This window comes from Rana temporaria, chromosome 10 (assembly GCF_905171775.1).
Source record: "Rana temporaria chromosome 10, aRanTem1.1, whole genome shotgun sequence".
In the NCBI taxonomy this organism is placed as follows: Eukaryota; Metazoa; Chordata; class Amphibia; order Anura; family Ranidae; genus Rana; species Rana temporaria.
In genome coordinates, this window is record NC_053498.1 from 33,484,968 (window position 1) to 33,512,176 (window position 27,209).

General features: G+C 43.5%; 1 protein-coding gene across 4 annotated transcripts in view; it reads left to right on the plus strand.

Annotated features, from left to right (window-relative positions):
* The window catches only part of RIC8A (RIC8 guanine nucleotide exchange factor A), an 83,834-nt gene that overhangs the window by 18,135 nt on the left and 38,490 nt on the right, over positions 1-27,209 (plus strand). For 2 of the 4 annotated variants that reach the window (XM_040327511.1, XM_040327510.1), the window contains exons 2-3: positions 12,914-12,961; positions 15,978-15,995. In XM_040327511.1, the coding sequence (XP_040183445.1) occupies positions 12,914-12,961; positions 15,978-15,995 (66 nt within the window). The remainder of the gene's footprint in view (positions 1-12,913; positions 12,962-15,977; positions 15,996-27,209) is intronic. The other 2 variants (XM_040327512.1, XM_040327514.1) reach the window with 1 other exon arrangement.

The following is a 27,209-nucleotide window of genomic DNA, read 5'->3' on the forward strand; positions in this document are numbered from 1 at the left end:
AAGTACGCCGCACGGTCCTATTGTTTTTGACGTAGACGTAAATGACGTAAATCCCTTTTCACGGACGACTTGCGCAAACGGCGTAAAAGTTTCAAATTTCGACGCGGGAACGACGGCCATACTTAAAGAGGAGTTCCACCCAAATTTGGAACTTCCTCTTAACCCACTCCTCTCCCCCTTACATGCCACATTTGGCATGTAATTTTTTGGGGGGGGGAGTGGGGGCTTCAGCACGAGTGGCACTTCCTGTCCCACTTCCTCCTTCCTGTAGGCGACTAAACTTAATCGCCTTCAGGAAGTGGCTGCTGTAGGCGATCGCCTAGGACACGTCACAGGTCCTAGGCGATCTCCTGGCCAATTACACGGCGCGGCGCCTGGCCGGGCCTGCTCGCGCATGCTCAGTGCCGCTCGCGCATGCGCAGTGTGTGCCCGGCCGTGAAGCCGAAAGCTGTCACGGCTGGGTGCTCACACTGAAAATGAAGACGCCGGCCGGGGAGGGGGGGAGAGGAGCGGAGCCCCGGCCCGTCGCTGGAGCGCTGGAGCAGGTAAGTGCCTGTTTATTAAAAGCCAGCAGCTACACTTTTTGTTGCTGCTGACTTTTAATAAACTTACAAATGGCTGGAACTCCCCTTTAACAATACTATTCCAGCTATTTGATGGAATAACTTTAGGCCTGAAAGTGCATTACGTATACGGCGTATCTTTACTGCGTCGGGCAAGCGTACGTTCGTGAATCGGCGTATCTACTCATTTACATATTCTAGGCCGACCGCAATGGAAGCGCCACCTAGCGGTTAGCCTAAAAATTGCACTTTAGGATACGACGGTGTAAGACACTTACGCCGCTCGTATCTGAGCCTAATTTAAGCGTATCTGGTTTCAAGAATACGCTTAAATTTGCGTCGGCGTAGATTCCGAGTTAGGTCGGCGTATCTACTGATACGCCGGCCTAACTCTCTGTGAATCACCCCCATAGCGTTTTGCTTTTAGGCCAAAAAGTTCAATATTGGTCTAATCTGACCAGAGAACCTTTTATCCACATGTTTGCTGTGTCCCCCACATGGCTTCTCGCAAACGGGACTTCGTATGGGTTTCTTCTTGCCACATAAAGGCCAGATTTGTGGAGTTCACAAGTAAAAGTTGTCCTGTGGACAGATTCTCCCACCTGAACTGTGGATCTCTGCCACCGATCGCTGTGCTGCGCACCCCTGGGGACATGCAAGCACAGTGAGAGTGGGACCTCATATTCCAGAACAAGAGGGCATCCTGCCCCCCCCCCCCCATAATTTTGTCTATATGGTGGGTGCGAGATGGTTTAAAGAGGAGTTCCATCATTTACAAATAATATAGCTGCTGACTTTTAATATAAGGACACTTGCCTGTCCAGGGATCCCGCAATGTTGGCACCCCTAGCTGATTCATCAATTGGCTTTGGGTGCAGGTGCTGGCATCTGTAGTAAGGGAAACTGGAAGTGCGTTTCCTACTGCACATGTGCGAGTCACGCTATGCTTTCTTAATGGTCCCACTGTCTTCTGGGACCTCTGTGTGTCCCACAAGGCAGCGGAGGAAGGGGCTGGAAATATTGGTGCTCTGCGATCTACCCTACCTGGAAGTGGGAGCAGGTGCCTGTCAAATTCGGATACCCCCCAAAAAAGTGCCAAATGTGGTAGTGGAGGGGGGATGGTGGGAACAAGCAGAGCTTCCTCTTTTGGGTGGACCTCCGCTTTACTGACATTGGACAAAAGCAAATATAACTGGCTTGTGTTTTGGATAGTAGTCACTGATGTGTCTGTGCCCCAAGCAAGCAGAAGTCCTTGGCCAGGACTATTACCACCCATAATCTGTGCTTCAGCTATGAGCATTGCTAAGAGGTTCTTATAGCAGTATGAACACTCATAAATGTTGATGCTTCTCCTAAAAGCCATTGAGTAAATCTTCAGTGATATTGTTGGTGTCAGCATAGGCATAAGCTTCTGAAAACTGGGTCATGTTTGAACCCAGCGCACATCTGTTTTTTTTTTCTGCGTGGGGGGAAAAAAATCCAAGCTGCTAAAGAAGTAAGCGCGGTTTATATTGGAACTTTAATGGTAGCTTAGAAGTATTTTTCTATTACTGTACATCTTTATTAGTGGTGTCTTCCTTTTTCTTTCCTTCTTTCTTTCTTTCTTTCTTTCTTTCTTTCTTTCTTTCTTTCTTTCTTTCTTTCTTTCTTTCTTTCTTTCTTTCTTTCTTTCTTTCTTTCTTTCTTTCTTTCTTTCTTTCTTTCTTTCTTTCTTTCTTTCTTTCTTTCTTTCTCCTCCACTGTGCAGTTCGTTTTGCACAGAGTGGCCTCAATCCACATCTTCTGGGGTCCCTGTCTCTGGTCCTCCCTGCAATTACTCACCACAGTCATGCAAGAGCTCGCATGGTGGTCAGTAATTGCGGTTGCGCTCCCGTGATACAGCGAGCGGCCATAGCCACTCACTGTATCCCTCGGCGCGCCGCGTCACTGGATGTGATTGACAGCCACGCCAGCCAATGGCTGCGCTGCTCTCAATCCATCCGCTCAAGCCAATCAGCGGCCAGGCTGAGCGGGCGAAGAGGATCGCGGGACTTTTTTTCGAGGGGTCAGGTAAGTATAACGGGGGCTTGGGGGGCGGCAGCATCCAATGTTTTTTCACCTTCATGCATAGATTGCATTAAGGGGAACATTTTTTTTTCTTTACAACTCCTTTTAAGTGTGCCTTTCATTAAAGTCAACCTTTGCATGAATCAACAGGACTCCATGTAAGCATTGCCAATGCAAAATAATATTTTGCATAAAAAATTACCTTTTTGCTCTTCATGAATGACTGGTGGAATTTAAGTCAAGTAAGAAGTTAGAGACAAGGTCACCTTACCCTTGAGGGCAAAGGGCATCCCCTGACCCCTTATACTTGTCATGTGCAATCTCGCTGCTCCTTCCTCAGTAGCTGCAAGAATATTGTGCGTCTTTTCGTCCAGCCTGCAAAACAACCAAATTGGCCCTAACAGTGTGCGCTAAGGCTCCGTGCACACTGGAGGTGATAAACTGCCGTTTATTGGAGTTTGGGCCTTTTTTTTTTTTTTAAAGCCCATAAACTCCACTCTGTTATCTATTTTTTTTATTTTTTTGGATATATATGTGCCCTTACTATGGAAAGCTTACTGAGGAGAAACAGGAAGTGAGAAATTCAAACAAAGAAAAATAACATATAGAAGGGAAATTGAAGGAAAAGGTAAGTGAACCAACAATGCACAAGCTTAAAGGAACCAATTTAGAAAATAAAAGACGAACCTTTACAACCCCTTTAAGTGACCCCCATACAAGAAATGGAAGGTGTCCTATTTTTTTTAATTTGTTGCTGGAGTTGGTCATCAACTTGCAAACTTGTGTGGCCTGGAAGAGAGTACTGGAGAACAGCTATGAGTCCTGGGCTTATTTCAGGAATGGCTAGCTTTTGCAGCAGTCCGTTTGGTGTCGGTGGGTCCCTTGGAGGTTTATGGCCCTGGAGCTGTTTATCTCTGTCGGTCTGTTCCATATTGCGGAGTCATTCACTATGATTAGATCTGTTTGTCAGTTTGTAATTGCTCCCGAGTGAGTGCTCAGGATAAATTGCTACATTGTGCTTATGGCGGTGCTTTGCCGTCTGTGTGCAAAAAAATGAAAATCCTTTTTATTTTTCAAATCGCATTGTCCTTGCCAAAAAACATAACTATTCTCAACAAGGGCTCTTCTACAGGTTAACAGGAGTTCCTTAAAGGGATAGTTCACCCTTTACCACAATACTGCCTATGCAGATAAGGGACATCTATAGATAAAATCAAATTATGCAGCTCTGACTAAAGTTGAATAATGCCTTTTGCTATGACTCATGGGGTAAAAAGGTTAAGGAAGACATTTTAGGTAACCCGTGGCAGCTGTAGTTTAGTTAAATAACATCTGCTTAAAGTGGTGTTCTGGCCAAAAAAAGCTGCTGGCTTTTAATAAATGGACACTTGCCTGTCCTGGAGTCCAGCGATGTCGGCATCCGCAGCTGATGTTTCCATCAGCTTTCGGGTGCTGCCGCCACCATTGCGAGTAAAGGTACCCGGCAGTGTAGCATTTTGGATTCACGCCGGGAACCCTACTGTGCATGCGCGAGGCCCACTCCTCTCTCCTACTGGCCCGGCAGCTGGGGGGAGAGGGAGGAGGAGGGAACCCCCGCGCGCTGACGTCACCGGCCGCAGCTGGGACTCCTAAAAGTGGGAAAGGTATCCTGTCCCCCCTGAAAATGCCAATTGTGGCACCGGAAGGGGGGGGGGGGGGTTCCGATGAGCGGAAGTTTCACTTTTGGGTGGAACTCTACTTTAATGGGTTAACCACTATGCCTCGTTCATTTTGTAAAATGCTCTAAGCTCAAGCAGTAATATTTCCAGCTTGCTAGAGAATGTTTTTGACTGGAACTGCCTTTCTCGCCGGTTCTCACTGGTGCGACAGGCACTCCAACTTTGAGAGCACATGTCACATGACAAGTCCAGCCCCATTAAGTGCAATGGAGCCGTTCTAATAGGAGAAACTTGAGTTGAGTTCCTGTACTACGTAGAGCTGCACGATTAATCACGTAGAGAATCTCGATCTCGATTCACCCCCCCCCGCGGGATCTCCAGGCTGGATGACCTGCGATTTTCTTCTCTCACCGCCCGTTCCACGTAACCAGCATGGAACGCAAATGGCGCAGATATCGGAACCGACGTCGGCAGCCTGCGCCGCTGGATGGTTGCCTGGGCTTCTCTCACAGTTCTGTACAACTGTAGTGTGTATCCATGCGCCACCCAGTGGTTGCCGGTGGTACTGCTTCTGATGTATAAAAAACAGACCAGTGATATGTCTATAAGGTTAAAGACCATATAACTCCTATGAAGAAAGGAGAATCAAAGTTTGATTCTCCTTTTTCCATAGGTGTTATATGGTCTTTAACATTATAGACCTATCACTGGTCTGTTTTTTTTATATATTCATATTTTCAGATAAATCACAGGTTTATTTATTTGGGGGGGGGGGGGGTGTTTCTGGCATTCCGTTTTTGAGAATCGTGATCTTTAGTCTAAGCAAAAGAATCGAGATTCTCATTTTAACCAGAATCGTGCAGCTCTAGTACTACGGTACTTTTGGTGTGACAACTTGCTTGGGCTTCTGTTAAAGAAGTCATGTGCAAGTCGTGCTGAAGTCACGGTAGGATGATGGCTACAAAATTGCGGCAGCGCGAACTTGGGCCTAAGTAGCTCAGAAAATGCTTTAATTGTCTTCTCGCTCATGTGATGCGGTTTATCACAGAAACTGCACTTCTAGTTTTAATTTCGCAAAATTTATGGGATGGCCGTTTTCAAACTAAAATAAAGTGGACAACTTTTTTTTGGAAACCATATAGCTCATTCTACCAGGGGTGTAGGAACCTCCTTGGCTTTTTACCATCATGTATCTGTGGCTCAGATTTGTAAGGCTGCTACCTGGTCTTCAGTGCATACTTTCACAATATTTTATCAAGTGGATGTTCGAGCAGCCGAGGATTCGACTTTTGACTTCAGTGTACTGCGGGTTGCCGTATAAGGTCTGATGGCTATTGTTTGGCAGGTTGTCTCTCTCCCCGTCCAGGCTATTGTTCTGGGACGTCCCAGTAGGTAATGAATATTCGCCTAAAGGCCCGTACATGCGATCGGCTATTTCGACAACAATTGTGTGATGGACATGTTTTGTCTGATAATCTGACCGTCTGTATGCTCCATCGGACAATTGTTGGAATGTGTACACAAGTCCGTCAGACTAAAATCCAAAGTACAAACATGCATGCTCCGAACCAATGCTAACCATAAGACAACATTAGCAGAAGTTGCCCAAAGGGTGGCGCTAAAAAGCAGAAATTTTTTTCATCAATGTTGGCTGGAAAAGTTCTGTCATCCTGTATGCAGAAGTTCACGACCAACGCCCTTCAGACAAAAATCCACTGATTTGTCCGATGGAAATCCGATCGTGTGTATGAGGCTTTACTCCCATGATGTATGAAAAAGAAAATAGGATTTTTTTCATCATACTTACCTGTGAAATCCTTTTTCTTTAATTGCATCATGGGACACAGAGATTCCTTTCATCTTTTGAGGATTCAGTGCTTGCTACAAAACTGATGTACTTCCTGTATGGGAGGGGTTATGTAGAGCAGTGGTTCTCAACCTTTTAGTGCCGTGACCCCTTGATAAAATTTCCAAGTTGTGGGGACCCCTAACAGTAAAATTATTTTCGTAGCGTGGGTTGTCGGGACCCAAGGCAAGACAAGTAATTTGCGCCCCTAACCCATGGAAATGTAGCGCTCCCTGAGTCCCCTCCAATCATACAGTATTAAAACCTCATATGGTACATTTTAGGATGTTCCCCTCTTTCTCTTTGTTCTCTTCTTTTTCCCTTTTACCTCTCGCTATCCTAATTTCTTGTTTTTCCCCCCATCCCTCTCTCTAGCCGTCCTTATTGTTTTTTCTCTTATTCTTTCTCTCCCTTTTTCTTTCTTCCTCCTCCTCTTTTCCTCTCTCTTCCATGTATTCTTATTTCCTTCTCTTACTCCTTGGTGGGGGGGATGAGTGGCAATGCTGGGGGGAGTTCTGATCAGCCAACTTAGGTGCTCTTGATGAAGGTCATCTGCTGATCTGAGAACTGTAGTGGGGACTTTTAGTGGCAACTATAATCACAGGTAGTGTTACCCAGTGTGTCTCTGACTTTGTGGTGTCTCGTAGCAGTGACACCTATGCTGAACTCAGAAGATGGGGTCTCCTCCAGCCCCTCCCACCTCACAATCCTCACTAATCAGCGGACCTCTAGTCTCTGCCCCCCAGCCATGCTGTGAACTGAATGGGTGGCTGCAAAGAGGCTGAGTGGGCGGCCGTGTGCTCCAGGAACAGCCCAGTTGGGTGGCCACCGGCTCCAGAGACAGCCCTGCTGAGCAGCCGCGAGAAGGCTGGGAGAGTGGTGCGGGCTTCAGGAACAGCCCAGGATCTGGTGACCCCTGGCAAATCATCATTTGACCCCTGAGGGGGTCCCGACCCCCAGGTTGAGAACCACTGATGTAGAGGATCACTTCCTGTCTAAGACTTTGTGTACCAGTGTCCATTCACATAGAGATGGCGTATAACCCAGTAGGTAATGACTATCAGCCTAACTCTGTGTTCCATGATTTACTTAAAGAAAAGGATTTTACACGCAAGTGTAATGAAAAAAATCCTATTTTTTATTTATTTTTTGTCCTACAGAAGGCAGTATCAGTTACTTTGTATGTCGTCCCTTGTATCTGCTTCCTGCATTTTTAGTGTGGTGTTCTAGTGTCTTGTGCTATTGGCGCTCCTGAGCCATGTTCCCGCTATGGGCACATTTTTCTTAGGCCCTCTGTCTGCTGCTAGGCAAGTGTAATGGGCATCACTTGGATGGTAGAGGTTCCTGTGGGCCCTCACCAGATGAATCCGTCTCCTTATCCAGCATGGACACTCTTGAATGCTCCATTTTGTTCAGAGGCTTGAGGTTACTAGGAGGAGGGGGACAGAGTTGGGATCTAAAACGCGTGTTTTAGGCGCTCCTATTGAAGTCTGTTGGTCCGACAATGTTCAATTCTACCCAGAAAAGCTCATGTACATAATTGTGTGTCAAATTGCAACACAATACTTGGGTGTAAACTGACAACATAAACATAATGTGAATCTTCATGTTGAGTGTTGCGGCGCTTCAGAAAATGCCCAACAAATTGCTCAGATGTGAATGGGGGCTTTTTATTTTTTTGCGTGTGCCATACCTATAGCCAGCGCTCGACAAATCTCCATCACCAGGTCGCCATGCCAGGCCTGTGCTGTCACCCGATTGCCCCCCCCCCCTTTTGGAAGTGATGTTTATTTGTTTTCCATTAAAAATGTTATTTAATGGTATGCAGCAGATACAATAAGAGGGTAACTTCTCAAAAACATACAATTGGTAGTAAACATCATTAGCCCAACCAATACTCTGAGATATACTGTGGAAGAGTAAAGCATATACATGTGGTAACGAGAAAAACAATGCTTGTAAAAGAATGCCATGACTCTCTTTCAACTTGTCTGTGTTGGAGGCAATCTCTCCTTTCTGAGGAAAAAGAGATCAGTCGGGTCATTGTGAAGTCTATGAGACAGAGAGTGAGACCCCCCCCCCCCCACTCGGTAGAATTCACTGGCAATTATCTTTATTATGCGTAGTGGAGAAATTCATCTGAGAAGCAGAATTGGACCCTATAAAACCATCTGGTCTTATGTTCTTCAGACTTATCTCGCAGAACCGAGGTCAAGTCTTCCATTTGCTCTATATCCTTCACCCTTTGCGAACCATTCAGCCATCGTTGGCGCGGATTGCTTCCATAGAGGCAGGATGCACGCTCGAGCAGCATTAAGATGGTGTTTGAGGAGGGATTTATGATAATGATTCCTTGATAAAGAGTTAAGTTTTAGTAAGACCGCGGCCGGGTCATCCTGTAGGGAAATTTCAGTGAATTTATGTATGAGTTTGAGGACTGGTTCCCGAAATGTTTTGAGCACAGGGCATTCCCAGAAGATGTGCAAGATCGTTCCCTGGTGAAGGGGAAGTGATGTTTATGACGTCAATTCCTGGAAATATTTCCCTGTTGGCAATATTTACGGCCAGGAAAGAATGTAATGCAGTGCGACCCTACAGGATCGTTATGCTGTGCAGTAATGTTCATAAATTGACATTCACTTTGATTCGCGGTTTACACAAATTCAATAAGGGATGAATGGTAACGAGTGTAAAACATATACTCTATTGCAACTATAACAGGAAGTTAGATTCACAAATCTACATTTTAATGGATTTGGACTCATTCACACAGGCACTGTGGCTCGTACAGTGTGAATGAGTGCCTGTTTATGCAGCTGGAGCTGTGTGCATGTATTCCATGTTCTTTATGGGTATGGACACGGCCACTTGTCCTAAGGCCTTGAGCTCTGTTTAGGCAGAAAGTGTATTACAATCATCCAGCAGATATACTGTCTCTTTTCCTAGGGGAAAGCAAAACTGTCAGAAACCATGAATCAGACTGAGACAGAAGTACAGTTAAATCACACTTGTTTAATAATACAAGTAAATGGAACAAACGTAGTCAAAACATAGCCAAAGTTCTGTTAACCGTAACGGATAGTTAGACATGCCAGAAAGCCAGGAATTGGCGTAGTGGAACAGCAAGCAGGATCTGGAGCCAGAAGAAACGTCAGCCAAGCAAGTCTTTAACAGGAACGCAGGAGAAAATCTCTGTGATGTTGACCAGGCGAAGGCAGAGACCATCTGGGCTGTACGGCTTAAATAAGCAGGACTAATGAGCAACAAATCATCAACAGGTGAATCACTGTGGAGAGATAGGAGCTGGCAATTAACCGACATCTGAGCGGCCTTCGAAGCAATCCTACAATAATCTGATCGTACGTACACCGCTTTTGAGCCAATCGGGGCAGGTCGTGCGAAATTATCCGATGGGACAAGTGCGAAGATTTTTCTCGTACGATACCAGATCGTATGATTTTTATTTTAATCCAATTTTCGGACGAAAATACAATACAAAATATTAACATCACTTCCGAATTACTAGTCTGTCGTTCGAATTTCGTAATTTTAGTAATCTCTTCATTTTTGATGAGACTAGCATGTAAAAAAACCGAAAGATCATTCATCCGATAATCTCATTGTGTGTATCAGACTTTAGCCTGTGTGTCTATGCACACATAGGCTTTTAGAGGCAGATTAAAAAAGATCTGCCAGTGCATCCAGGAGCAGCAGAATTTTGTCCGAAAAAACAATTGATGCCTGTGAACGCTTCTAAATGTGCGTTTACGCAAGGGGCATTTACTGGCTGTGTGCATGAGGCCAAAATGGACGGGCGTGCAGGGGTGGGGGACGCAGCCCCTGCATGCCTGTTACATTTGGATGGGTGTCTGTACAGCTGCTCCACATAGAGAAAAAGGTGAATAGACTGCATGCTGGTCCTGGCTGCTTTATCCTCATAAGCAAGGCACTCGATCACGCTGTGACCCATGTCAATGCCCCCTTAAAAGGCATTGCAGCTCGGACCAGAAACCTTTTCACGCTGGCCCTGGGTGTTTTTTTTTTTTTTTTTTTTTTTGCTGCTTGAAACCGCCTATACCACTTACAGCTCTTAAAAGCTTATGTGTGCATGGACACATAGACTAACATGGAAAGGCATTTTTTTTAAGCTGCAAAAAAACTCTTGAAGCTTGTAAAGGTGGCTGTTTGTGTTTGTTTTGTGGATGACTATGGTAATTTTAAGCATAATGGATCAGCTGCTTTATTCATTTTATTGAATTATTTGTATTTTATGGTAATTGTTTTTTAAATTGCACTTTTGTTGCCTGGAATGGGCATATGACTGTTGAAAGCCTTAATATAATATCTCACAAAATGTGTTTTTATCACATTAAGTCTTGTCTTAATTTCCTACTGTCGTCAGTTGACCTCCAATTGAAATCTAAAATATCACTAGCTTCAGGCTGATGATAATTGTAAAGAGCGATAATTTATTGTAATCTTCTTAAATTGACTATCTTGTATTCTGTTCGACGTTAATATGTTATCTAAAGGGTGTATTGCTTTTCTTATCCTGTATGTTCTGTAAAAAATAAATAATTGGAACCTGTGCCCAGTCCATGCACATTTAAACTATTTGCATATTCTGAACAAGCAATAAAAGCGCTTGAAAAGCAGCCCTGATTCACCTTTGTCGCTGTAGGCATTATGGAGAAATTCATCTGAAGCACTGAACTCAGATCAGAGCAGTCAATAGCGTGAAAATACACTTTAAAGTGGAATTTCAAGCAAAACCTAACTATTCTTAAAAATGCTCCCTTCCAACGCCTATTGTGACTAACTGGTCACGTGATCTCCCGCATCGGCTGCAGGAGAGCATGCTCGACAACAGCTGGTAAAATGCCTGGGAGGGAGTGGTGACATTACTCATAGACTCTTGTGGCCCAGCCGATATCAGCATTCCCTCCTCTCCCCTGCAGCTGCTGCTGGACGACAGGGGGGTCGATCACTGACTGGAGCAGCTGAAAACAGATAAGTATACAGAGATTCCTTACACAGGTAAAGCCCCTTTCACGTGAAGCAAATCTCTTCTGATCAGCAGAGGATCAGCTCACAGATCCCCTGCTGACAGGAGCAGAGTAGGCAGATGATACATCTGTCGGGTAAGTATCTGCAGAGCACGCTCTGCTCTATGGGCGGTGAAGAGTAAACTGGCCTGTTCATTTACACCCAACTACCCTCTGATCTGATCCATCAAAAGGGAGGAGAACAGGTCGTAGGAGGTGTAAAGGGACATAAGTCTGTTTACACTCACGTGTCCATAGGGATAAATGGACCTTCTAATCGGGTCCACCTGACAAGCAGACCTGATCAGAATGCTCATCTGAAAGGAGCCTCCATGTTCACGGGACGTCTTTACAACTGCTCCTAAATGATTGATTAAACTTGACAGATAGTAACCCATGTTTAAAATGTCTGTTTTGTCGCGTTTAGTGGCGTTTTGCTGTGTTTGCATTTTAGAAGCATTTCAAATATATATATATATATATAATTTTTTTTTTTAAATAACAAAAAACGCCTATAAACAAAACACTGATAAACGTGGCTTACCGCCTAAGGCCTCATGTACACGGGACGCTGCTAAACGTACGTTCAGAGGCAGTTGGAAGCTTTTTTCAACTGCCCCTGAACTCATTCAATGTTATCCTATGTGACCATATACACAGTCTCGTTTATTGCCGTGTTTTAGGCAGTTGCGTTTTAACAGCGTTTCTTTGAAAGCAAAAAAATGGGTTCAGACGCTGAAGATTTCCACATTTCAAACGCGACTAAAAGCGGTAACCCACGTTTAGCAGCGTTTTGTTTATAAGCGTTTTTAGTTTTTGCCCATTAAAAAAAAAATGCAGCTAAGCGCGGCATGTAAACGCGGCAAAACTGACGTTTTAAACATGGGTTAATATCTGTCAAGTTAAATCGTTCAGGAGCAGTTGTAAAAACGTCCCATGTACACGGAGCCTAAGGCAAGGCCATACATGGTTGAATTTCGAAATAATTTTCTTTAGAAAATTTGTGCGTTTTGTGATCCGATGGAGCCACCATTGATTTTCGAAATCTGATCAACCAAACCTTCTTCAATTTCACCTCATGTTCCTACCGAAAATATTTTTTGTGTCTGGGAATCTTCTTTTTCTTCCTGGAATTTTCTTTTCTTGCACATGCGTATTTCTTTTTTGATTTATATTTCTCGCACGATTCTACCATCATTGATTAGAAAATAGTTTGTTTTTCATAAAATTTCCAACATGTCCGATAATTAAAATTTTAATGTCCGCACGAAAATCTGCTGTTGCTGCAGCCCACTAATGGTGCGAAATACGAACAAACATTCTTAGATAAGATAAGAAATTCTTTTGAAATTACGGCCCAAGTCAGAACATAAGTAGCTGGGTTTGTGACTGTAATTCTACTTTACCAAATACTAGCCCCCCCCCCCCCCCCCCCCCCCCAGCATGTTCTGTTGCACTTTACGGGAGCATTGTCCCAGTCCCGTCAGTCCCTGTTTCTGAATGATCACACAGTTCTGCAACATTTAATGCACACTGGTCCACACCTTAGGGTCAGATTGTGGCAAAAGTTGGTTGGCCTGTTTTTGGATTGTGGAAGGGAAGGGAAAAGCTGGAGGAAAGCAACCTAAATGTGTTTTTAGAAACAAGTGATATGTCCCTGCACGTGAATTTTTACTTCTTCAGAGGATTTTTCAAATTCTGGACAGCATAATCCCAAATAATCTTGAATTAATACTGAATTATGTTCTCTTGCAGAATTCCCAGTGTTTCTTCTTCAATGCAGAGCAAAGAGAGCAACGTAAGGTGAGTATGGTGTTTATGTATATTATTATATATTGATCACTTCATCAGAATTCAAAACATCATGTTGGACTTTCTGAATTTATTGTGGATTTTTACGCAAATTTTTTTTTTTTCGTTTTTGATAGAGTAGGGTAGACTTTTTGATACTTATTATTGTGGTCTTGGTCGGTGTAACGGTGGCCTTTGTCACTGAAGATGGACAGTGTAACGGCACCCCAAATGGGACAGGGGTTAAAGCCGTTTAGGATATTCCATTCCCGAACACAAGAATGCTACCGACACTCCACAGTCAGGCAAACGAACCCCAATAACGAGACACACAGCTCTGTTTGAGGTTTAACAGGAAAGAGCCCCTTTATTGAGAAATACAGCTCTTATATACAATTAGGATACTGCAGTAACCAAATGAACGATGACCCAACTCCACCCACAACATCATACACTGCTTACTTAATGAGCCCCAATACACATCTTTTAGTAGACATCCTGACTCTGGCTCTGACCTAATTTACATGAGCCAATTAACTACAGACGATGATTCATACACCTGACCTTTAGGCTGTCTGTTAACTCACAATACACATTTATCACAGGACTCCTTCACACAATACAGGGTCAACTAGCACAAGCCCCAATGAATGATCCTTAGAAGCCATCCTAGATTAATTTACATCACAACAGACAGGTGGGCTGCAGTCCAAGACATATTCTGCATGTCCATTATTTTCTGGCTCAATCTGTGCCCAAAAGTGACTCCCGTTACAGACAGTGAAGGGGAAATTCAACATTTTAAATGCACATTACTGTAGAATGCCAGAAATTGCAGCAGTTTTAAAATGCTCCTGGCTTACAAGTAGTAAAATCTAACTAGGTGTATGCCACCTCATGGTCTTATCTATTTTTTTTTTTTACCATTAAAATGTTATCACTATACCCTGTTGCATGACTGCCCACCCTTTCTCCCCACTTTGCCTTTTTTAAATACTTGGTATTTTGTAAATGGGTTCACAAAATACAAAGCCTTCCGTAACTGGGCAAGAGGAGAAGAGGGGCAGGCAGAACTGCTATACACAACTCTAACGCTGCTGTAGCTTGGGTCCAGCGTCATTCCTCGGAAGTATAGCAATAGCTACATTCCTCAGTTAGAATGTAAATAAGAAAAAGAAGTGGCATACATCGGGTTGGACTTAACCCCGCATAATCCAGCAAACTTTAAAATTCCTGGAGTTACCCCAAAGCGGTTTGTGTTGCCTACTACAAAAAGCAGCTTCACCATTTTCAAAAGGAGGCCAGCAATTGCAGCCCCATGACAGATGTTCTTAAAGACTTTATAAAGAGAGTGCAAAGTGACAAAGCCTAATGCAGCTAAGATTCAATTCCATTGAGGTTAAATGAGCAACAGATTTTGGTTGCTCTTGTCCACTGCTTTTTGCACATTACTTGTTGTCTTAATAGTCAATACCATAGGTACCCCAGTATGGGAAGTTGGCTCTAAAGCCGCGTACACACGATCAGTCCATCCTATGAGAACGGTCTGATGGACCGTTTTTCATTGGTTAACCGATGAAGCTGACTGATGGTTAGTCGCGCCCACACACCATCGGTTAAAAAAAACAATCGTGTCAGAACGCGGTGACGTAAAACACAACGACGTGCTGAAAAAAACAAAGTTCAATGCTTCCAAGCATGCGTCGACTTGATTCTGAGCATGCATGGATTTTTAACCGATGGTTGTGCCTACTAACGATCGGTTTTGACCTATCGATTAGGAATCCATCGGTTAAATTTAAAGCAAGTTGGCTTTTTTTTAACTGATGGTTAAATAACCTATGGGGCCAACACACGATCGGTTTTGACCGATGAAAATGGTCCATTAGACCGTTGTCCTCTGTTTAACCTATCGCGTGTACGAGGCCTTACACTTCAATTATAATGAAGGCCCCTTGACCCGCCCTGCTCTAAGGAAAGGGAGCCTTGACATCTGGATGCTTGGCAACTAAGCAGGGCATCAACCTAATCAGTGAGTTGAAGTGGCTCCTTTTGGATTGGCTACTATGGTACGAGGTGACTGGGTGGAGCTAGAACTCTAGAAAAGGCTACGCAGGGGCACGCCCCACTACTCTCGAAAATTTGACGTCGCACGAGTTGTCATTCTTTGACCCAACTATGGTTTCCTCCAGCCATCAATCCACCATGTATGTTTTCATGACTGCTGTGGGATCTTTTATATACATACTCTAGAATCGAATAATTTTCTTGTTCCATTTAGTCAAGTATAATGCCGCGTACACGCGATCATTTTTCGGCATGAAAAAAAACTACGTTTTCAGCATGTAGAAAAAACAAGATTTTTCCAACTTCATCATTAAAACGACGTTGCCCACACACCATCGTTTAAAAAAAATGCTCTAGCAAAGCGCGGTGACGTACGACGGCACTATAAAGGGGAAATTCCATGCAAATGACGCCACCATTGGGGCTGCTTTAGCTGATTCCGTGTTAGTAAAAGACGATTCGTGCTTTTCTGTCTGTTACAGCGTGATGAATGTGCTTGCTCCTTTATGAACGGTAGTTTTACCAGAACGAGCGCTCCCGTCTCATAACTTGCTTCTGAGCATGCGCGGGTTTTTAACGTCGTTTTAGCCCACACACAATCATTTTTTACAACCCGAAAAATTACATTGTTTAAAACGTTGTTAAAAAATGCAGCATGTTCGGGGAACAAAAATTGACTTTTTTCAGAACTCGAAAAATTATGTGAAGCCCACACACGATCATTTTAAATTACATTTTTTCAAAAACAAAGTTTTTTTCATGCCGAAAAATGATCGTGTGTATGCGGCATTAGGGTTTCCACTTCATCATTTTGTAAGTAGAATACGTGTAAAATACTTACACTCCTACAGTTTTACACAGTATGTATATGTCCCTTTCTGTCATTAAACCTTTAATTCTCTATTAAAACTGTCTATACTGTCCTTTCACTGCACATGGTTTTCTACTCATTGACTTGCAGCGCCAGGAACTGGAAGAGGTAATGAAAAGCCATGAAGTCTGTAGATGTAGATTGCAACCTTCCTTAGTGCTATGCTGAGACTTTGACTGTAGTGTTAAGCTGTATTAAGGAACCCATAGTCAAAGAGATGATGGTTGTCTAATCTATGTTTGATGGGATTGGGTGTTTATATCTGTTGGCCACACACATGACTACCAGTGACCACTTTGGGTGGATCAACTCATCATGTAGCTTTGCTTGCCTATGTCTGTATTGTTCCCACCTGCACTTAAGGCTGGTGCAGCATTTTCCAGTGATATCCTTCCTACACCTACTCCTCCGCTTTTACTTGAACATCAACAATCCATCTATATCTGCACTATCCTGTTTGCTACATCAGATTTTGTGAACAGATCAAACATGAATGTCTGTCTGTCCACTGTTAGAAATTCATGGAAACGATGAACTGTGACTGCTGCAAAGTGGATAAAATATGGTACCAAGAATTGTGCACTTCCGAAGAAAAACTGGAGCAAACCTGTTATACAAACCAAGGCTTTGTCTAGGAAGCTGAACTTTGTCCTGCCTTCCACCGCCCCTCCCTACCGGGTTGGTAATATCAAGTACCTCGTTAACCTCTAGGCAGCAGGAAATGCCCATATTTAATTTATTTCTGCTTGCTTTGAAATGTTAAAGGGGTTGTAAAGGTAAAAACTAATTTCCCTAAATAGGTTCCTTTTACCTTAGTGCAGTCCTCCTTCACTTAACGGTGGGGGCGGACACGACACTCCACACCAGGGAGAAAGCCTTGCATTACTGTGTGGAGTTACAGACAGAAGAACAGGAAGTAAGGATTTCTCAGAAGAAATAAGTACATTTAAAAGCAAAATCGAAGGATGAGGTAAGTGAAGGAGGACTGCACTAAGGTAGCCATTTAGGGATTTTTTTTTTTTTTTAATCTTTACAACCCATTTAACTGAAGCCTGTTTTGAGGACGTACGTTGGCCTCCTTTGCTGACCCCTTCTTGAAGTGCTAGTTGCCTGGCTTAAACAATGGGTTCAGTGCTTTCCTGGGCACTAAGCTGAGCAGATATGCAGATTAGGCACGCTATCTCCCTTCGACTTTTCCTGGTCTGTATGCTTGTCCCAGCACAGTGACTCAAAAGGGTTGATGTAGTATTAGCAAACATGTCATGCTTTAACCACTTCTGGACCGCCCGCCGTCATTATATTTTGCTACTTTGAAGAGGAATACCGTTGTTATTAGGGGTGCAACGGATCACAGTTGATCCGAACGGGTCACCCCCTTCGGATCGGAACACACTGTGATCCGCGGATTGCCACGGCTCCGGAGCTAGGCCGAAGCCGCGGTCTTTCCTAATGTTACGGCGGCGGCTCCGGAGCTAGGCCGAAGCCGCAGCCTTTCCTAATGTTATGGCCGCGGCTTCGGCCTACCTCCGGAGCCGCGACCATAACGCTCGGAAAGGCCGCGGCTTCGGCCTAGCTCCGGAGCCGCCGCCGTAACATTAGGAAATACCGCGGCTTCGGCCTAGCTCCGGAGCCGCGGGCTTCTTGGTACACCCGGCGGCGGCCCTCCTCTGTTTACACCCACAGAGGAGGAGCCCGCACTCGTGGGACACGCCGCTCGTCTGTCGGTACTAGCAGGGGGGGGGGTCACTGTCCTGAGCAGGGGGGGGGGTCACTGTCCTGAGCAGGGGGGGTCACTGTACTGAGAGGAGGGGGGGGGGGTCTCTGTACTAAGAGGAGGGGGGGTGTCTGCACCGAGGGGGTACTATAGTTGGTGGGGGGGGGGAGGACATGTGGATATTACAGTGGGGGAGATTATTTTTTTATTTTTTTTTGCCGATCCGAAAAATGATCCGATCCGTGACTCCTGATCCGAGGAACGATCCGAACCGTGAGTTTTTTGATCCGTTGCACCCCTAGTTGTTATGGTAGCAGCTAGCTACCATAATCCCAGTACCCTCTTCAAGAGCGGGCAGTGCTCTTTCAGATAAAAGTGGTCTCTGCGGTGGATACACCGCAAGATCACCTTTATCGGCAGCAGCGGGGGCAATTGGATCCTCTTCTGTCAGTGGCCGCATATGAAAACTGTGTTCAAACCACACGTAAGGTATCAACACGATCGTTGGAGTGAGAGCAATAATTCTAGCCCTAGACCATTTTTAAGTTTTCAACCAAGTTTTTCACCATTCCACGAGCAGGCGCAATTATGAAGCTACATAGTTACATAGTTACATAGTTAGTCAGGTTGAAAAAAGACACAAGTCCATCCAGTTCAACCTCAAAAAAATAAACAAACAAAATAAAAAACACAATACAATCCCATATACCCAACTCCATACCCACAGTTGATCCAGAGGAAGGCAAAAAACCCCAGCAGAGCATGATCCAATTTGCTACAGCAGGGGAAAAAATTCCTTCCTGATCCCCGAGAGGCAATCGGATTTACCCTGGATCAACTTTACCTACAAATCTTAGTACTCAGTTATTTTATGTACATTTAGGAAAGAATCCAGGCCTTTCTTAAAGCAATCTACTGAGCTGGCCAGAACCACCTCTGGAGGGAGTCTGTTCCACATTTTCACAGCTCTTACTGTGAAAAAACCTTTCCGTATTTGGAGGTGAAATCTCTTTTCCTCTAGACGTAAAGAGTGCCCCCTTGTCCTCAGTGTTGACCGTAAAGTGAATAACTCAACACTAAGTACACTGTATGGACCTCTTATATATTTGTACATGTTGATCATATCCCCCCTAATTCTCCTCTTCTCAAGAGTGAATAGATTTAGTTCTTCTAATCTTTCCTCATAGCTGAGCTCCTCCATGCCTCTTATCAGTTTGGTTGCTCTTCTCTGCACTTTCTCCAGTTCTCCAATATCCTTTTTGAGAACTGGTGCCCAAAACTGAACTGCATATTCCAGATGAGGTCTTACTAATGATTTGTACAGGGGCAAAATTATATCTCTGTCTCGGGAGTCCATACCTCTCTTAATACAAGAAAGGACTTTGCTCGCTTTGGAAACCGCAGCTTGGCATTGCATGCCATTATTGAGCTTATGATCAACTAAAACCCCCAGATCCTTCTCCACTACAGATCCCCCCAGTTGTACTCCCCCTAGTATGTATGATGCATGCATATTCTTAGCCCCCAAGTGCATAACTTTACATTTATCTACATTAAACCTCATCTGCCACTCAGTCGCCCAATTAGACAGAGCATTGAGGTCGGCTTGTAAATTGGAGACATCCTGCAAGGACGTTATTCCACTGCATAGCTTGGTGTCATCTGCAAAGACAGAAATGTTACTTTTGATCCCAGACCCAATATCATTTATAAATATATTGAAAAGTAAGGGTCCCAGCACTGAACCTTGGGGTACACCACTGATAACATTGGACCATTCAGAGTAAGAATCATTAACCACGACTCTCTGAATTCTGGCTTTCAGCCAATTTTCTATCCATTTACAAACTGATATATCCAATCCTGTAGACCTTACCTTACACATGAGCCGTGTGTGCGGAACTGTATCGAACGCTTTTGCAAAATCCAAATATATCACGTCCACAGCCACGCCTCTGTCCAGGGTTTTACTTACCTCTTCATAAAAGGAAATCAGGTTTGTCTGACAACTTCTGTCTTTCATGAATCCATGTTGTCTGCTGCTTAAATAGTTTTTTTCCTGCAAGAACTCATCCATGTGGTCTTTTATTAAACGTTCCAGTATCTTCCCAACTATAGAAGTTGGACTAACAGGTCTATAGTTACTTGGTAAAGACTTTGTTCCCTTTTTAAATATAGGCACCACATTGGCTCTACGCCAATCCAGTGGTACTATTCCTGTCATTAATGAGTCCCTAAATATTAGATACAGTGGCTTTGAAATGACAGAGCTCAACTCACCTAGGATCCGTGGGTGGATGCCATCTGGTCCAGGTGCTTTATCCACCTTTATTCTGTCTAAATATTTCTGGACCATATCACTTTTGAGTCATTGTGGATTTGGGGCTGTGTCACTCCCACCCCCATTTTGGACATGAGCTCCCCCATGCTCCATTGTATACACAGAGCTGAAGAAAGCATTTAATAAATTTGCCTTCTCTTTGTCCCCAGTCACCCACTCTAGATTATTTTGTAAGGGGCCTACATGCTCAGACTTCACCTTTTTACTATTAATATATTTAAAGAATTTTTTGGGGTTTGTCCTACTATCTTTTGCAATCTGTCGTTCGTTTTGAATTTTTGCATCCTTGATTTCCTTTTTACATATCCTGTTATATGTAAAAAGGGTGACATGTTGGGTGCTTGAAGAGTGCGCTTGTAAGAGTGCTGCGCAAATACGGTGTGACAAAAAGTATTGCAACCACCACAATTTTATTCTCTAGGGTGTTAGAAAAAAATATATATACTGTTTGGGGATTCTACGTAATTTTCGAGCAAAAAAAAAAAATGTTTTTAACTTGTAAACACCAAATCTCAGAAAGAGGTTCGGTCCTTAAGTGGTTAAAAATGCGCACACTTGTGAAACGGTGACAAATGGCGTTAATGTTACAATTCATAGGTGACGCTTTTAAACGCCTTTACAGGTTACCACTTTAGATTTACACAGGAGGTCTGGTGCTAGAATTACTGCTGTGATCTGACGTTTAGTGATACCTCACATGTGTGGGACGATCGCTGTTTGTGTGCATGCGGGATCGATTTGTGTGTTCACCTTTGCGTGTAAGCACGGGGGCACTTATAAATTTGTATTTTTATACTGTCGCTTTATTTTTTTTAGATTGCTGTCACAAGGAATGTAAACATCCCTTGTGACGTCGATAGGCATGTGACCGGTACTCCTTTTTATGGAGCTTTTGATTCCGGTTAAACATTAAGAGATGGCAGATTACCATAGCTGAGTGCCGAACAAAGTCGATCTGGTCTCTGATCAGTGGGCCAGGAGAGCCCAAGAAAGCCACAGAAGGTGGTGGTGGTGAGGGGGAACATCCTCCTCCTGCTTGTAGCCGCTGGGATTGCGTTTACAAGAAAGCCGACCGCCGTCTTAATTTTTTTTTGTATGTACCGTGTATTTTTTGTAATGTGCTGCAGGCATCATCCCGGTATAACCACTTGAAGTCTAGCGACGTACGGGTACATTTGTCGTTCGGCAAGTGGTTACTAACCATTTAGCATAAATAAAACGTAAACGCCTATACCAAATGACAGGACAGCTCTAGACAAACGGCCAAATAAAACGTTTGAAATGGATGTATAGAAATGGTTTTACCTATAATTCAAATGATTTGTAAAGTATGGTATACAAGCGTATACTATACAAAAGTATGCATATACTCTTGTGACCCAACCACTATTGCTCTTTTTATGGGTATGTAACATAGGAGGGAACCTGCAATTCTGCAGGCAAGGTTCCACCTCCATGTCCTAGGAAACATGTTTCCTTTCTTTCGCCTGCAAACCCACCTCCACACCTCCACTTTCCTCCCACACCAAGCCTGACTTCAATTATCAGCTGCCTAGTGCCAGCCTAGTACATATAATTGAGATAATCACAAAAGCTAAATTGAAAAATAATTTCCGGGATTCTGAAGGAAACCAAAGTAATGTGTTCATTTTTGTTTTGATTGCACGCTGTATGATTTGGCAATTAGAAAATTAATCATCTGGGTTTTACCATTCATTTGGGAATGCCATTTCAGGTTAAGAAAAATTTAAGACGCATTGAATATGCCGGAACACTTTTGCACAGTTTTTGAGAGCTCTGATACATCATAGTGTTATGTTAGGACAGGGTTGTTTGTGGCAAGTCCTCAGTGATCACAATGCGGCTCCATCACTTACATCCCAGAGATTCAGCTGGTTGGCTTTGTGAACCTCTGGGAACACATGAGGTGTGCGTCGGATAAGGATCTTAACGAAGTCGGAGCCAAAAGCTCAGGCTGCTGCTAAGAAAATGTATTCTTTTATCTTTCTCTTTTTCTCTTCTCTTTATTCACTGAGGAACACGGGTCATAGTGATGCGAGGGGTTACATAGTTAAATAAAAAGGATGCTCCGGCGTATCTGTATCTTTTTTCTGTATTCAGAAAACAAGATACGCCGGAATTTTACTAAGATCCTACTGGTGTAAGTCTCTTATGCCGTCGTATCTTGGTTGCATATTTACGCTGGCCGCTAGGTGGCGCTTCCATCGATTTACGCGATAAATATGCAAATTAGGTAGATACGCCGATTCAGAAACGTATGTCCGCCCGGCGCATTTTTTTACGTCGTTTTATGTTAGGCTTTTTCCGGCGTAAAGTTACCCCTGCTATATGAGGCGTATCCTATGTTAAGTATGGACGTCGGGCCAGCGTCAAATTTTCCGTTTTTTGTGTAAGTCGTTCGCGAATAGGGCTGAGCGTAATTTACGTTCACGTCGAAAGCATTGGCTTTTTGCGGGTTAATTTGGAGCATGCGCACTGGGTTACCTTCACAGACGGCTCATGCGCCGTTAGTCAAAAACGTCAATTACGTGGGATCAGCCTTCATTACCATACAACATGCCCACTGCATGGATAATTTGAATTCCGTGGGCTTATGCCGGACCACATGCGCTACGCCGCCTTAACTTAGGGCGCAGGTTCTTTCTGAATACAGAACCTGCCTCACTAAGTTACGGCGGCGTAGCGTATCTGAGATACGCTACGCCCGCACAAATTTACGCCGGGCTATTTGAATCCGGCCCAATGTGTTCAATATTGAGTTGGTCCACCCTTTGTAGCTATACATGTTTTAACTCTTCTGGAAAGGCTGTCCACAAGGTTTAGGAGATTGTCTGTCTTTGAGAATGTTTGAACATTCTTCCAGAAGCACATATGTGGGGTCAGACTCTGTTGTGGATGAGAAGGCCTGGCTTGCAGTCTCCTTCTTTAATTCATCCCAAAGGTGTTTTTATCGGGTTGAGGTCAGGACTCTGCTAAAGGTACGGGCTGATTTTTGCCGCATTGAGGGGCCAATGGACAGGGCCATGTATTGTAAAATCTTGGATGCAAACCTTCTTCCCTCATCCAGAACACTGCAGATGGGTCGTGGGTGGGTCTTCCAGCATGACAATGGCCCAATTCATCCCAAACGCTCGAACATACGATGTTCGAGTCGAACATGAGTTCGACTTGAACACAAAGCTCATCCCTACTCCCCATAGGGTTATCTAGCTAATAACCGAGCAGTCACCTTTTGGTGTCTGGTCCCAGTCAGGCTGTTGAGTTTTCAAAGTTTAAAATGGTTTGTGTTCACGTTAGAAAACGTGTACTGAAATAATATGTGGGCTGCCATTACTGACCTCTCCTTCTGAAAAAATGGTTGCCTGGCTGTTGATGAACTAACAAGTCGTTACTCTGGAGGGTGGCCAACTTGTTTGTTTACTCCATGTAGGGAGCATTGACAAGCTCCAGTGGGCAGCACCTAAAACCACAGAGATGGGCACATTGCAGGCTTTGAGCTGCATTGCCCTTTGGTATTGCCAAAACAAATCTGGTTAGGGTTTGACTTTATTTCTGCATGCTTGTTCTAAATAAGTGACTCCTTTTTAAGAGGTCTCCCTTCCATCCCTCGTTTTTCTTTGTACCATTTACGAATATTGAATGTGTGTATATGTAGATATAGATTATATTTTATATTCTCGATCCACACCCCCCAGTTAAAATGTCTGGTTTCCGTGATGTAACGGAAAGGGTTAAAAGTGCCCATGTTGCGGCGCTGCCGAAGCGCTTTGCTGGCGCGGTGGCATTTAATTCAATGGGCAGGGCGTTTTGGGAGAAGTGTATACACCGCTCCTGCACTTACTGTTATAAAACCTTTCCAAAAAAAAAAATGTATTCATCAATTTAGGCCAATTTGTATTCTGCTACATATTTTTGGTAAAAAAAAAAAAATCCCAATAAGCGTATATTGATCGGTTTGCGCAAAAGTTACCGCGTCTACAAAATAGGGGATAGATTTATGGCATTTTTATTATTATTTTTTTTTTTTTTTACCAGTAATGGCGATGAACTGCGACATTGCGGTGGACAGATCGGACACCTAATACCCACAGATCACTGTGTACGAGCCCGATGTGCACTGAAGAAACAACTCGCTCGTGTTGTTTCTTCAGTAGCTGTGCCATGACCGGCGGCACCCGCACACATGCGCGGGAGTGACATCATTACGGCTCTGGCCATTCACAGTGCTGGAGCCCATAATCCCAGAAATAACTCCAGCAGACATGTTGCCGGTCACAGCGGTGTATGGGGACCGCTGCAACAGCTTCGTTCTGAGGTAAGTATGCGATGCATACTGGCTCATTATGCCTTTGTCTCGCAGGTTTTTTTTTGTTTTTGTTTTTTAGTGCGCGTGTGTGTATATGTATGTATGTATGTATGTATGTATGTATGACTTTTTTTTTTTTTTTTTTGTAGATTGGGACAAGGTGAGAAGCCATGTTGTGTTGGCTAAACATACACTTTACAAAATGGCTTGAATATGCACTGTTTACAAGCTGCCTGTGTATTTTTCTCTAAGTCAGAAAGCAAATGAGTGTCCATTAAAAATTGTTTTTTTTATATAATTTTTTTGCTTTGGAATCTCAGCTTTTCACATATCTCATGTCACATGGTGATTTGTAGCAGGCTTTGTTAATTATTTGGTAGAAACCTCCACACAGTGAAGGCTCCCTGTGTTCAGATTCTAGCATGTGATTCTAAACCTCTGGAGGTTTGCTGCTGCAACACATAATTGCTGTGTGTATGAAAGTTATCATACCTAAATGTTAGTGCAATTCCCCTGTTAAATAATATACAGTACCAGTCAATTAGGCCAGGCTGATATTCTTACATTAATCTGGTTGAAAAAAGACACAAGGCCATCCAGTCCAAACCACAGGACAAAAAAACAACAAAAAAAAACAAAGCACACAGAAATCGAAAATCTACACAATCTTATACCCACAGTTGATTCAGAGGAAGGCAACCCCCCCCCCCCCCAAATAAAGCATGATCCAATTTGCTAAAGTGGGAGGGGAAGCAATTTCTTACTGACTCTCCAAGGCATTTGGATATCCCCCCCCCCCCCCCCAATCAACTTTGCTATAAATATTGGTATCCAGTTATATTTTTTTGCAAACATTTTGTTCACCATTCTAATTGTGATGTATCAGTTTAACTTGTTAGCCGTCTGTGTTTTTTTTTTTTTTTTCTGGGGAAGTTGTCCATAAATAAAAACATTGTGTTGGCAATGCTTTCTGGAAAACTATCACATTGAACCTAGGTCTCGGATCTCTGCCTTGAAGGCTCCAACTATGAGCGTAGGCCTCAGATATTTTCCTTTTTGAGTCTTCCACTTTGGGCTAGGCCTCAAATATCTGCTTGTAAGTTTTCCATTTGAGCCTAGACACCAGATCTCTGGCTGGGACATGTCCATTCTAGGCCTCATATCTCTGCCTGAAAAACTTCCATTGTGGGTTTTAGTCTGGGAGACTCCCACTATAGACCCTTGACTTTTGATCTCTGCCTGGGAGATTTTCATTATGAGTCTAGGCACTTGATATCCACATTGGGCAATCCAACTATGGGCCTAGGCTAGACATCCAATTTCTGTCTTGGAGAATCACACCATGCACCTAGATTTCAGATGTCGCCCTGACAGATTCCTATTGCTGTCATAAGCTTAAAATCTCTGCCATTGAGGCCTCCATTATGCGCCTAGGCATCAGATCTCTGTAATTGAGGCCTCCACTGTGAGCCTAGGCATCATATCTCATTGAGACCTACACTATAAGCCTAGGCATCAGATCTCTGCCTGGGATGATTTCATGGAGGGCAAGGTTTTAGATCTACAATGGGTGCACATCTATTTTTTAGTTACTTTAGGACTACAAATGTTATTTCTGATTAAATATCTGCAAATCTTTAAAGCTTTTGGGTATAGTAGAAAGGTTGGAACCCCTGTCAGTTTATTTTATTGCTTTCTGCATCCCCTCAGAATCCAAGCTATAGAATTGTAATGGTTGTCACTGGGATTCAAAGTGAAGCAAAATCAAACAAACGTGTTGGCACTGGCGCTTGTGGCAATAATTCTACTTGAAAGCCTTAAAATGAAATCTGTTACCCCCAAACCTTAATGCCGCGTACACACGGTCGTTTTTTGTCTTGTAAAACTTCATTTTAAAAAACGACGTTGCCTACACACCATAGTTTTTTCAAAATGCTCTAGCAAAGCGCGGTTACGTTCAGCACGTACGACGGCACTCTGTTCCATTCAAGCTCGCGTCATAACTTGCTTCTGAGCATGCGCGGGTTTAAAAACGTTGTTTTAAACGTCGTTTTAGCCCACACACGATCATTTTAAATGACACAAAAAACGACATTTTGAAAAACGACATAAAAAATTGAAGCATGTTTTGAATTTTTTTTTTTTGTCGTTTTTCAGAAGACAAAAAACAACGTTTTGCCCACACACGATCATTTTAAATGATGTTTTTTAAAACGTCGTTCTATTTCATCACAAAAAAACAACGTGGCATTAGTGTAAAAAAAAAAAAAAAAAACATAGCTCCCTTTTTCGATTGGAAGCGTTCCCTTCATTTTTTATCTAAAAGATTTGAAAGGAAACGAGAGGTAATCTCTCTAAAATAAACAGAATTCTCATCTTAGGCTCCATTCACATCTATGCGACAAAACGCCGGACGCTTCTGCCGCTAGAGGGGAGAATTCCCATTGCTGTCTATGGAGATGGTTCACATCTCATAGACGCCGAACGCCTGTCGCCTGAAAAAAAGTCCCGGACCCTTTTTTTCAGGCGACATTGGCGTTCGCCCATTGACAGCAATGGGAAGAATCTGAAAAAAAAAAAAAAAAGGATACACACTCGCGGCAAAATACGCCGCGTACCCCCCCGTACGCCGCTGTCGCATAGATGTGAATGCAGCCTTAGAGAGTCATTGGAGCAGTTGTCCCCAACTGGAGGGTTTTCACTCGCCTCAGCTGACAACTCAAAATCATCGGATTTCCCTCCCTTCTCATCTCGGTGACAGTGGTCACCAGTAAATAAGAGGCAATAACATTTTGACAAAGGGTGTAACCCTTCCATGTGTTATCCAAAAAAAAAACTGTTTGCCTTTACATACACTTTAACGTGATCACTATATCTCATCCTTGCTGTCATCCCTTGCCTTTTCCATAGTCCTAAATCCTCAATCCAATCCTTTAAACA